The sequence below is a fragment of the Penaeus japonicus genome, unplaced genomic scaffold (assembly GCF_977035675.1).
Source record: "Penaeus japonicus unplaced genomic scaffold, GWHDUDI00000001_assembly GWHDUDI00000009, whole genome shotgun sequence".
Classification (NCBI taxonomy): Eukaryota; Metazoa; Arthropoda; class Malacostraca; order Decapoda; family Penaeidae; genus Penaeus; species Penaeus japonicus.
The window spans coordinates 37,119,026-37,132,867 of record NW_028234411.1 but is presented as its reverse complement, the minus strand read 5'-3'; the positions used below and the strand labels follow the sequence as shown (position 1 = coordinate 37,132,867).

General features: G+C 35.6%; 1 protein-coding gene across 4 annotated transcripts in view; it reads right to left on the bottom strand.

Annotated features, from left to right (window-relative positions):
• The window catches only part of Taf7 (TATA-box binding protein associated factor 7), a 22,372-nt gene extending 16,940 nt beyond the window's left edge, over nt 1-5,432 (bottom strand). For 2 of the 4 annotated variants that reach the window (XM_043013777.2, XM_086540055.1), the window contains exons 1-4: nt 5,330-5,432; nt 2,868-3,018; nt 2,033-2,188; nt 946-1,026 (exon numbers count right to left, since the gene is read on the bottom strand). In XM_043013777.2, the coding sequence (XP_042869711.1) occupies nt 946-1,026; nt 2,033-2,188; nt 2,868-2,957 (327 nt within the window). In that variant the 5' untranslated portion in view covers nt 2,958-3,018; nt 5,330-5,432. The remainder of the gene's footprint in view (nt 1-945; nt 1,027-2,032; nt 2,189-2,867; nt 3,019-5,329) is intronic. The other 2 variants (XM_086540054.1, XM_086540056.1) reach the window with 1 other exon arrangement.
• Between the last annotated feature and the right edge of the window lie 8,410 nt (nt 5,433-13,842).

The following is a 13,842-nucleotide window of genomic DNA, read 5'->3' as shown; positions in this document are numbered from 1 at the left end:
ATGTTTCAAGGGCTGGGATCACTTCTGCACTGCATTTTTCCAACTGGTGAAATTACAAGCTATTTATTCCTTCAGTTATGTAGCTATGTGTAATTAAATGCGCATTAGTATCATAGTGAAACCAAGTTTAGAAAATGATAGAAAATACACATCTTAAGATGCCCATCCCAGGTTTTACATCTGAAGATTTGATCCATCATGGAAGGTTTAATGTATCATTTTTTTCCTTATTGCAAAACTCAAGATTTCAGGACCTTGGAAATATACTATATCTAAAATCAAAGAAATGACTGAAAAATCTTAAAGCTTTAAAAATCAGAGCCATTCTTGATGCCAATGGGATCTGTTCACCAAGTAATTGTTGGTAAGTAGATGTAACTGTTAACCCATTGTGGACCGGGCGCCTAACAACCTTACTGGTCGTCAGGGTGGGCAGCACTGGCTAAAAATTAGAGGGAAGGAGGATGGGTTTTCTCCGCCCTTTGGGTAATGCAGACTAGCCCAAATAATAGCTGTGAGCAGATCCCAATGTCCTGTCATGTACACATTGACTCCTGTCTTTTAGGCCTAATCGGTGCCGACATGTATGTAATGACACCCATACACAATGGGTTAAGAGCCAATGCCCAGCTAGCCAATGATTTGATAACCATCATTCAGTCTACACATCATTTTCTCAGTTATAGTAAAAAAAAAATATATATAAATATTTTCTCAATGCTCCTCTACTGAATCCACTAGGCAAATGCAGGAACTGGTTTATGGATATATTCTAATTTGATGAATGAAATTATTCATCCTAGAAACAGTACCTAAAATTTGGAAGGGTATGGCATATATCTTCACTAATTACCAAAATTGATTCACCTTCTAAGCATTTGAGAACTTACAATAATGGCACATTCACAGGTATAGCCTTTTGGACATCATTTCAATGTACTTTACCTGACAAACATCAGCAGTTTTGTAGAAATTTTTTCCATCAATGGTTTTCCAGGTCTCCATAATTGTTGGAATATCCACAAGCTGCAAAAAAAAAATAATAATAAATAAATAAAAGAGTTGATAAAGCTTCAGCAGAGTCACCCAACCTGTTCACGTTGGGTGACGTGATATCACATCATTGTAGTGGAAGCACTTGCCGTTGGGGACGTGATATCACATCTTGGCTTTCATATGGCTGGCACACCACTTAACAATGCCATTATTTACAAATCATCCCTTAAAATGACCTTAAGAAAATTATTAATTGTCTACATGATATTACATAGTAATCCTTATCATGGTAGGCAGAACAAGCTTCATATATATATGCAATTTAGATTTTTTCATCTTGTGATTTTGTGTAAATCAGCTTGACCTGTTAATGAGGCTGGGATATTTAGAAATGTGCAGGCCTAGCAAAGTCTTAAGCAAGCAAACTTTACATTATAAATATAATAATAAATGATGATAATCAATAATAATAATAGTAATAGTAATATTGATAATAACAATAATAACAACAGTAGTGTGTAACCAAAAAAATACCTCAATAGTTAAAAACATTCTTTCTTTATTCCTCAAGGGGATAAGATCCATGTAAAACTCTGAGAGAAGACTTCCTATAAATCAATTATGAAGGCCATCAAACACACACAAAATTCCACCTCTTTTCTAAAAACAGAAATACTTTATCAACCCCTTGTGGACGGTACCTGTAACATTGCATGAGCATCCATATACGACCACTTTAGCACAATAAAAATATCAATGAATGATGACAACATACATTTTTGTTCATTCTTAACCTGTTAACTCCTTGAGTGCATGGCCAGGTCCTCAATACCCATTGCTAATTGGCCCTCTCTCAGATGCTTTCAATATGTCAAAGAAAAAATGATGACTAACATTGCTTCAGTGTGGTAGTGCTCTATTTGGCAGTGCTTACTCTGAACAAATAGTCTGGGCTAAGTGTAGCTAGTCTGTGAGGGGTTAAAATGTAAAGAAAGGGAATGGGATATATACCATACAAAACTCTTCTATAACTTACCCTTGCCTTATACATGATGGTATCAAAGGTGATGATACCATTACGCATATCATCTTTGTCATTGGTGAAATCCAACTGGATGGAAAGGCGGTCTTTGATGTTTGTCTGTCCCTGCTTAATGGCTTCCTTCAAATTTTGTGCTTGGGCCTGCAAATACTGCTCTCCATTAGAATTCTTGACTCAGCACAAAGCACAGTCAATGGCAAAAGGATATATAATATTGGCATAAAGGTACATGTGTAAACATTCAAACAAACACAAACACAAATACAAAAACACACACGCAGACACACACACACACATATACATACACACACACACACACACATATAAACACACACACACACACACACACATACACATACACATACACATACACATACACATACACATACACATACACACACACATACACATACACATACACATACACATACACATACACATACACATACACATACACATACATACACACACACACACACACACACACACACACACACACACACACACACACACACACACACACACACACACACACACACACACACAAAGTAATCGTAAGAAAGTCAGTCCAGACTATACTGTCTGGCAAAGGATTTAAAAAAAATAAGGAATAAATATGTTTTTTAGTATGTTTCCCTCTATCAATAATAATTCACTAGAAAACCTTCAGATTCTTCTGGACATTCCACTATTATTTACAATCACAGTCATACACAGTACAATTTGGAAAATTTAAATCCAGCTTCCATTATGCAGAACTAGAAATCTTCCATAAAATATATTGTACTTTTAAATGCAAGAAAACATCTAATTGAAACAGAACACTTACCAAGGGCAATCGAAGAATAAACTGATTTTCAAGCTCAGCTCCTTGAGTACCAGGCGGTCGAGCCAACCTGTTTTTCTGAATCCGATTCATTCTCCTTCACCACAAGCTGCTCTTTTGCCTAATTACAAATTACGTAGAGTGATGTACAATTCTGAAAAAAAATTTATTATACTCTTGAGCTGGAGATAGTGAAAACAGAATCAAGAAATATTAATAATAATTCATTCCAATACTCTCGTTCCAATAACTGCAAAATGCTGACCTCCTTGATGAGATAAGAGTGTGACATTGATAGAGATTTAAAAAATATACATTATCATACTTTACTTCCATTTTGAATATTCGTGTTTTTTTTTTCTATCCTACTCTCAACAAATGACGACATGTCACATCAGTGGAATATGCCTTACTAGGCAGATGACTTCCCATCACCTTGTGAATTTTTGCTGTATACACACATTGTACATAATTATTTTTGTATACACATACAATAGTTGCATTTTCTTTTAACTTATAGAAAAAAGAAAAAAGAAAAAAAGAAAAAAAAAAAAAAAAAAAAAAAAAAAAAAAATATATATATATACATATATATATATATATATATATATATACATATATATATATATATATATATATATATATATATAAAGGCTTGCAAAGCCTTATTTTGTCATCCCGTAGAAATGGGAGGATGAAAATTGCTCTGAGAGGTTCAGGACAGTCTCATACCTTGGGAAATTTCCCAATTTGGAGCTGTGTTTGCTTCCTATAGTCCAAGTAGGGGCAGAATTAGGCCAATAACATTACATATGCATGTGTGACATAACGGCATAGTCCAGGCCTTGGCTCAGCAGAGTAACTATTTATAGCCAAGGAAACATTTCTATGTGCACAAATTATGAGCAATTCTGTACACTTGAATCAAACTTAGAATCTATTTGTTCTATTTTGCAATACTGCTATATTTGCTTAAAAGACATCATAAGGAATCCAATAATATCAATTTTAATGGATTTTATGACACGGACCAATTCTAGAAATTTACTGTATTTTTAACTTTTATTCAGGAGGATATGATCTTTTCAGGTAAATTTTCCGAAAAACTCCGCACTACTAAATACCACAAACGTGGTATCAATGGATTCCTCTCAAACTCTACTGTTCATATATTGTGGAGATAATGCGCGCTTCCTGGGCCTAACAATCTTAGTCCCAATAGTAGGGGAGGGCATGAAGTAGATCAGGGAAATTGCAGAGTAAAATATGAATTTCGGGCATATTTCGTATGCAAAATCTTAATCCAGCTACCTACCTAACTTTGCCTAGTTTACAAGTTAGCCCTAGCCAAGAAGGCTTTGTCCCCCTGGACCCCCCCTTTCTTAGGGCACTTCTTACTACCTCGTGCTTCTTCGGGGCATATTCCATATGCAAAATCTGAACCCAATTACCTACCTCACTTTACCTGGTTTTGAAGTCAGACTTTGCCAAGAGGGGTCATAGCCCCCTATGGACCTACCCTATTCAGGGTACTTTGTGATACTTATGATACGTTATTAGTGCTGTAGATGAAAATGCCATGACCACAAATAACCTTCACACTGCGCCATGATGACAGTAACTGAGCCTTCGCCTCATATATTCCCCAGGATTGGAAACTATGACTGATAATGATGCGACCACTCAATAGAGAGCACTTTATAATAATACTGTAGACAATGGGGAATATTGCGCCATTCATTGAGAGAACATAATAGCACATGCAGGTAATTAATTAAGGGTTTCCAGTCCACAGCTTGTTGCCTGCTGTAAATATGTAAACACAGCCATGTTTGAGTTTCAGGGCGAGGATGGTGGTTTTTGAATTATTTTGCCCAAGGTATATTTCATAAAGTACCCTAAATAGGGCAGGTCGAAGCCCCCTCCTTGGTTAGGGCTTAATTCAAAACTAGGCAAAGTTAGGTAGGTAACTAGGTTTAGATTTTGCAAAAGAAATATGCCAAAAATTAGGACGAGGTAGCATGAAGTGCCTTTGTAATAGGGACCCAGATTGTGGGGTCCAGGAGTGGAAGCGCGCATTATCTCCACTATATATGAACAGTAGAGGTTGAGAGGATTCCTTCGATACCACTTTTGAGGTATTTTGTAACGCGGTATTATTCGGAAAATTTACTTCTTTTCCATATAAACTGTTAGTTGTCGGCTAAAATATATGCATGTAATTATTTTCAATCTGAACTCGATTAAATTGAAATACCCGACTATCAGGAACAACATATTACCATTTACAGTAACGTGCCTTACAATTTAGACACCTCTAGAAATTTCCATTTACAAAATATAGAAGTCAAGGTTACTATCAATTATAACCCCCTGGGTCAGTAAGTGGTTTTAAACTAAACTTTCCCTAAAATATATTTTTTTTTATCATTACAATTAGTAAAATGAGACAAGTTTTCACTCACGTATACTAGCAAGTTCTGTTTACGTTTGTTTATAAGCTCGTTGGCTAGCTATGTGTATATTGTCTAGAAGTACTTATGTAAATCTTCTCTAATATTTGATTACCATTGTAGAAAAATATCTTTTAAAAATCTTTGTACTCTTAGTTTAGGTTTAGAATTAAAATTTCTGCGCAGAAAAACGACAAAATCTTGTACTTACTGAAACGAGTTTTTTAGGTTGTTGCACGGGAACAGCGAAACTGGGGACACTTCGTTAAATAGAAGTTACTCTAAGAAGTAGTAATTTAATATATGGCAAATATCTTATATATTTGAAATAAGCGAGTCAACATATCTCAGCCAGTGCCCATTTTGCCACTTGCTATAACAGTTGCAAGTGATTTTGGTTCTAAAAAAAAATACCGAATTGCACCTCTGCCTCAGTTTAGAGTGCTAAGGTAACATGATTCTTTCAAGTTGCATGGAGTGTTTCCTAATGAAATGTAGTAAGAATATGACCGTTGCAACTCTGTTAATTGATGAAAGATGCTTATTTCTCTAAATACTCAAGTCCCACAGGAATATGAAATCATAGAAAATGCAAAAGGTGGAAAAAATAGAACTAGATTCAAGAGGGGAAACTCAAAGAATAAGACCACAAACAATATACTGAGCGACAAACGAACAGCAGATAGCTTTTTTCGAAATTCTGCGAATTTACATTTTATTTACATTTGCGTCGGTCATTATTTTTCACCTGATGAAGGTGGGACTGGACTCATCCATTTCAGAACAATACACGAACTCTTACACTTTCTCAAAATAATTTGCCTTTATTTATTGTACGTAATTACTTCGTCCATCATTACACGCACACAAACACGCGCCAGTGTTGCCAACTGTAGGGACATGTTCCTAAACAGCTAATTAGCTAATTTTGACGGTCGTAGGGGCGTAGGGAGGATGCCCAGGAAAATTTCCCTCAAACGTAAGGACTTAAAGCATTCATCGATAGCACACACACACACTAAAATTTGGTATACTTAGTGCATATTTATAAAAGTTCCTGTATAAAAAAGGTTCATGTTTATGGGGTAACTAAATGAAACATGAGGTATTCCTTTGAGGTATACAAAGTAGATATAAAATTATAAGCATCCTTATCCTATCATACTCTATAATTATTCTAACACTCCTCTTAATTAAAGGTTGGTTATGACATAAAAGAGAATCTACCCCCTGATAAACTTAAAACCTTTCAACTTCTTTTGAGATACAGGTTTGGTGAATATATCAGGTGGATTGTCTGTGGTAGGTAACATTACCCATTTTCACTTCATTTCTAATGAAATGGTAACGGATGTCAATGTGTTTTGATCTTTGCTAATTTATAGGGTTTTTGGCAAGATTAATAGCACCTTGGTTGTTAACTCTTAAATCTACTGACTTAACCTTAAATCCTAATAGATCATACATAATTTATTTTAAGAACTTTGCCTCCTGAATGGCAGAAGTATGAGCCATATACTCAGCTTAACATGATGAAAGTGCAAGTGTCTGTTGCTTTTTGCTCTTCCATGATATTAATTGCCCATACTTATGTACTTAAACACAATATCCTGTTATACTTTTCCAATCTTCAGATGATCCCGTCTGAATTCCAAAATCCCATTAGTCTCATTTGTTCATCTGACTTATCAAACCTGAGACCATATTCTAAAGTGCCCTTTAAGTACTTAAGAACATGTTTAGCTGCGTTTAAAGAGCTTTTGTTGATTTTGACATATATAGTGAACATTTGGTAACTATATAGCATATGTCTGGTCTGGTACCTGTCAATATATATAAGACTACCAACTATCTCTTTATAAACAGTTGCATTAGCCAATACATCTGATTCTACAGTAGAAGTGTTAACAATACTTGGATCACATGGTGTGTTTCTTGCATGACAATCTGACATTTTAAATCTGTCCAAAATCTTTTCCAAATATTTAGTTTGGTTCACTTCAATGTAATCTTTGCCTGTGACAAATGACATACCTAGAAACCACTTTAGTTTCCGTATATCAGTCATCATGAATTTTCACAAAGAGATTGTTTAAACTTATTCATTAGTGACATGTTACTGCTGGCAATTATCAAATCATCTACCCATATGAGAACTATGGTATTTTCAAATATAAACAATGATAAGTTTGCGACTGTTTAAATCCCTTTGAAATGAAAAACTTATGTATCAGATTATTCCACATTCTTCCACTGTTTCAGACCATAAAGTGGATCAGCTTACAATATAGGACATTTCCATCACTATCCTCTTCTTTGTAACCTTCAGGTTGTTCCACATATATTTCATGATCAATATCTGCATTCATATAAGCTGTCTTGACGTCCATTTAATGTATTACCAAGTTCTTTTGTATAGCTACATCCAGTAAAGTGCGGAATGTAGACATTCTTGCTGTTGGCGCAAAAGTCTTCATAAACCCATCTTACACCCACTGCTGTGCAATTCTTGGGTAGCGGAGTGAGTTCATAGTGTTGTTGTCCTGTAGTGAAGCAATCTCCTCATCTATGGCTTTCTTCCATTGATGTCCCTCTGGAGATATTATAGCTTCTTGGTAGGTGACTGGTATGGGTTGTATGACATTCGATAGCAGTGATGTATAAAACTTATATGTGTCACACTGGAGATACAGTCGTCCAGATCATCAGTAACGTAGTCATCTAACCTCAGGGTTTTCTGTCTTTCTCTGGATGGATATTTTCTTTCCGTATCTGCATCCACAGGTATCTCTTCTCGGTCTTAACTGGACATTTCCTGTCCCCATCTGCATCAGCTGGTGTCTCATCTTGGGCTGCTTGAAGTGGTTTTTGCTGGAGCCTCGTCTCTACCAAAATGAAGTCGTCACTCAAAATTTGCTAGGCACTTGGGGATTCTGTCTTACAAGATGAGTTATCCACAATTTTGACTAATCTTAATTTTCTTATAGTCTGAGTATCTGGAAACTATATCAAGTAGGCTGAACTTTGATCATCGTAGCCCACAAATACTCCCTCCTTACTCCTTGGATCTAATTTCTTACTCTCTTGTTCATATGTTTTGTTAATGTTTGGTTGTTTTCCAGTAAGCATTTCTATTGGGGTCTTTTGAGTCCTGGGGTTATAGCACCTATTCCTGATGTAACAGGCAGTCTTCATGGCATAACTCCACATATCCTTAGGTAATTTTGACTCAATCAGTAAAGAGCAATCCATTTCTCAACTGTGCCATTTTGATGTGGTGAATAGGGTGCATAAAACTCTTGTTTAATCTTGTTCTCTGTTAGGAGTGTTCTGAACTCTTGTTCGTAAACTCTGTTCCGTGGTCACATCTTAGGCGTTTGATATTCCCATGTGATGCAGTTTCTGTAAGATATCTTTTAATAGCTATCATTGTATCACTCTTGCTTTTAATCAGGTAAATTCTAAGAGCTCCGGAGTAGTCATCAATAAAGGAGATGCTGTATCTGAAACTTCCTCGTGCAGGTGGGTCAACAGGGCCAACTACATCACAGTGGACTAAATCTAATGGCTTTTGGGCCTTTTTGTCAGGCTCTCTACTCCGACACTCAGCCGTATTCTAAGTCCGTGTACATGACATGAACATGCCGCGATTCTTATTCTAGAAGCGCGGGTTCGTGTCAAAAGCGTGGAAAGTATTGGAACAATCGTGGAAACTTCGTGACAAGGGGGTAGGCTTGTCACGATAGTTACACGAGTGAAAAAAATCATATTTTTGTACTTTTTCTTACCAATACTTCATATGAGCATACTACGTTTGGAAAGTAATATCTATATTGGATATATTAGGCATCATTGTCCTAGACATGGATTACAAACTCGTTTAGGAAAACATGGATTCTCTGCTGATTTTGAGTTTGTTTACCTTTTGGCGGACTCTTCGAAGGAGAGTGAAGTTAAATGAATGGTAAAAGTAGTCAGGGACGTAAAATTAAAGCATATTAGGCCTTATCTGCAGCGTCATTATCTGCAATAATTGCCAAAAACTCGCAATAACTTGCTGCCGTATTTCAGATTCTATTGCCAAAGAGCACCACCCGCCCACGCGTACCAACCTATCCTTTAGGGGCGCCAACACGCATGCGCGAACCATCTCCGAATGGCGAAAATGCCAAATATTTCCTGATTTTTATTTTATGTCGTCTCATTTAATCGTTTAAAGAGTATCTCAATGATGGTTTACAACAAAATTTATGTAACATTGAAGTAAGATTATGATGCATAATATACTGCATATTTCGAGACTCCAGTTCATGCGTGAAAATATAAAACAAATACCACCATATGTAGCCTTGATAAATGGGTGATAAATAATTGTTTGAATCCTTTGGCTTGGATTACATTTACTTTTTAACTCGTAAGAAACTGAATTTACTAAGTGTTTGACATGAAAAACATTTAAACAACAACAAAAAGTCTATTGGGTGTATTTTTATGTTCATTCTCAGGGCAGACTGGTAATCAAAGGCTATTGAAGTATATAGTCACAATCAGAGTAAGGCGTTCGAATTTGTTTAGATTTGATGGGCAGCAAAGGCTCTCTTCAGAGAAAACTGAAGTAAATCAAGTCGGTAACTCATGTAAAACAATAAAATACCTGAGTTTAGTATTATTTACTGTGATAACCTATAATGTTTGCAAATAATAATAATTTTGTGTGTTGTGCGATATCCATTTTAAACAAGACTTCTATAATACAAGCACAATATGCGAGGATAACTTTTGTTGCAATGAAAATATCATGAAAAGTATAGCATACCTAGGTGAATAAGCCTAGAATGAATTTTGCTTTGATTGATGTGTCATGGAATGAATTCTATATTTACACAAATAAGATCTATTTACTGGCTGCTACTCTGCACAACTAGTTTTTTGAAGAAATAAACTTTTTTCATGCTTAAAGTAATATGTTGTTAACATATTCAGAATCACATTCCGATATGAATTACTAAAGCAAAGAAGAAATGTATTTTATGAACTTAAAAGTGTTTTTCATCAGAAGAAGAAGCAAATAACTGTAAAAAAAAATGTTTTTCAAAGGCGCGCCACAGAGGCACGGGTCGCTCTGTGAGCGTGACGGCTGGTTTTGTTCAAGCGGTACGACACTTTCGCCGTCGTACGTCCGGCAGTGCCCATGAAGTGAAATGATTTCAAGAAATTGCCGCTGCAGATAAGGCCTATAATTATATGAAATATGTATACATTAAATCTATATGTATGATATATTAAAAATGCGCATATATGTACAGTATATACAAAGATAAAATAAGGAAGATCTGTTCATAAACACGATCCCTCTCATCCTGTTTGTTTTGATAGAGCGTAGAGTGAATTACCAACAGCGTGTTCGTGAAATGGTTGTCAATTCTTTAACTAGGAACAAGTACAACGACTGATTCATACCAAAATTGAATTATCTTATGTTAGTGCTACTTATGATTGTAGTTTCTCTTATGAATTTGTCGTTTGGACAGTGCCATTCATCCGAAACATGTTAACTTTGGAACGGTTGGTAAACCTGAAGCAGATGACGCAAACGTGCCACGCTTTTGCGAACTAGATTACGGCCTTCGTGACATGAACACGACATGGACACAACATGAACATGACATGGCCACGACATGCAGAAAACGTCCTAGAATACGGCTGACTGTGTCATCTTACCAAGTATACACGTGGTGCAATTGAACTTATCTTTCCCAATTAGATGCATTCCATCAATAGTTGCTTCAAGTTTTTGCAGATCAGCCACATTGCAATGCCCTAGGATTTTATGCCACTTTTCTAGGGTGTGCTTTAGCTTCCCCTACATGGACCTCTGTGCAGATAGAATAACTATTTTTTCTCCACAATGTCGAATATCCTACCATCTTTTAATAAAATACTTCGTGAGTTGCCGTCTCGATCCTGGATGAAGTCTTTCACATCACCGACTCCTTGTACTGTTCCTTGTTGTCTTTGGGCGTCTGCCAGCTCTATGTAATGGTTTTGCGGATCAAAAGACTCTTGAAATCTCACAGACTTTGGTTCAGTTTTCTCAATGTGTGAAGTGCAGTCACAGTCAATCATTAAGAAGCCTTCTTCTGCTTCTAAACTAGCTACATGCTGTTTCCAAAAGTCACACAGCTCAAGTGTTGGTCTCTTCAACAGTACGAAACCTTGATGAGTGTGTGAAAGATGAGTGTGTTACATGGAAAGAATACTCCTTATTTTGTTCTTCATTTGCTGAATTTACTGAATTACTATGCTTCTTAGGGTTCTTCACTCTACACTCACTGTTACTGTGAGTTCTAGATTATGAACATCACATCACATCCTAGCATTTTGAGGATTGTTCACTCTCTGGAACTCACATTCTGTTTTATAGCTTCCACAGCTCTTTTTTCTTCGGCTGTTGTTTGGTTACTTATAGACATTTTTCATTTATCTTCTAATAGCCTATCTCTGCATTGATCCTTTCTCTCTTGACATGACCTGTTGTTTTTTTCAATTTGTTAACCATATTTTTCTTGTTTCTTAACGTGATCCTTCGATCTCTTGGTATAATATTCTTGTTTCTGTTGTTTTTCGGGGGGGGGGGGGGCACAAACATCTTTACATGTATTATAAAGCTTCTTTAATATATCATTAGGTATTAAAAGGACGTCAATATCTTTCAGTGACTCTTCTACTGTTGCATTTATTTTGTTTCCAATCTATTTGATCGTGGCTAAAGTTTAAAGATCTGAGACTCTTTTCTGCTTCGGCTATCTGTTTTTCACTATTTTTCTGATTTTTTAACTCATTCATTGTGATTTTAATTATGTTGTGGTCTGATTGAGCTTTATAAGTTGATATGTTGTGTACATCTTCCCCTATACTAATAAAACAAGGTCCAGTATATTTTCTTTCCTTGTTGGAATTTTGATGATTTGGTTAAGGTAAAAAAAAAATCTTTAAAATCTAAAAGCATTCTCGCTTGTTGCTTTTCATCTTTAGTGACATTTGCTCCTATCGTTATTTTCTTTCTTTCCCAGTCGATAAAGGGGAAATTAAAGTCACCAAGTATCATAATAGCTTCAATTTCCCTTGTATTCACAATGTCATTACTAATAATGCCTAGTGATTCATTGAAAGACGTTTCTGTTCTTCCAGATCTGCATAAAATAGTGTATAGCTCTTTTGTACCTCTTGACAATACCCCTAGTATATCTACTGTATTATTAGAGTATTCTATTGCAATATCCATTCTAGTTGCTAATTCTTTCCTGATATAAAGAGCTACTCCTCTGCCTCTCTTATTTCTATCCTTCCTTATTAGCTCATAGGTATTAAATTTAATTTCATAATTTTTTTATGTATTCATTCAGGTGAGTTTCTGTAAGAGCTATCATTGAATAATTGTTGATCTTTGACATGTCCTCTAGATATGTAGGTTTTGCCTGGTTACTTTTTCGATATAATCCCTGAATATTTATCAATATGAGAGTCTGAAATAAATTATTTTTTAGCGTGTCTACATTACCTATTGTTGTTAGATAGTTGATGTCGTTTCCCCCTATTTTGGGGAAGCTGGACCTTTCCCCGGTGTAGCGGTGGGCGTCTCATCACTTGCTTTTGTTCGAATAGGTATGCTTCCCAGGACTGAATGTCCTTGTCTATTGCTGGTGATATACCAGTGTTTTCCTGCTCCTCTTTTTCTCTGTTTTCACTTAGTATGAAAGTCTTTTGACTTTGCCTTTTTTCATAACTCAAGTCTCATTTATATTCGTCAATTTCCTTTAGTTTCTTATTTTTTCCAATCAGTTTCCATTTTTGTTTTTCATTTTCTAATTTGACCTTAATTGGCCTTGGTCTCAAAGCCTCCTTTAAATATTTTCCTTCTCTAAAGGCACTCTCAACTTTGATTATTTCATTGAGGTTCAATTTGTTATATCATTAATAATTTTTAAATCATTTGTTTTCCTGATTTCAGGATCATTTTCTTCTTTTTCTTCGAGATTGTATATAAAGAGCCTATTTTCTCTGAATGTATCTTCATTTTTCTTCTCTGACTTTTCTTTTGTAGGTTGTTTTGGTTTTGGTTGCTTCTTTTTTGTCGCCTACAGCCTTCCAGTCAGCCTCATCTTTTTTTGGTTGTTCAGTGTCTGAAATATCATTGTCTGGAATATTTTTGAGCTGTTTATCTGATTTTTAACCTTAATATTTCAGAAAACAACTTTTTTTTCTTCTTCCTGATTTCCTTTACTTGGCTCACCTTTTGGATTCTCTTGTTTCGTCTTTGGCTTTACTTTTACATTTTTAGTGTCTTGTACAGCCTTTTCTGTTTTCAATTCAGCAGCCCGAGTTTTTGTTCTTGTTTTAATTCATAAATTTCATCTTTCAATATTTGTATCTCCCTCAAGCATTGAATCTTGAAGTCCTTTAATTCTACATACATTTTCTGAATTATGTTTTCTAGTGGGCATGCCCCCTCACACTTTTTGGGT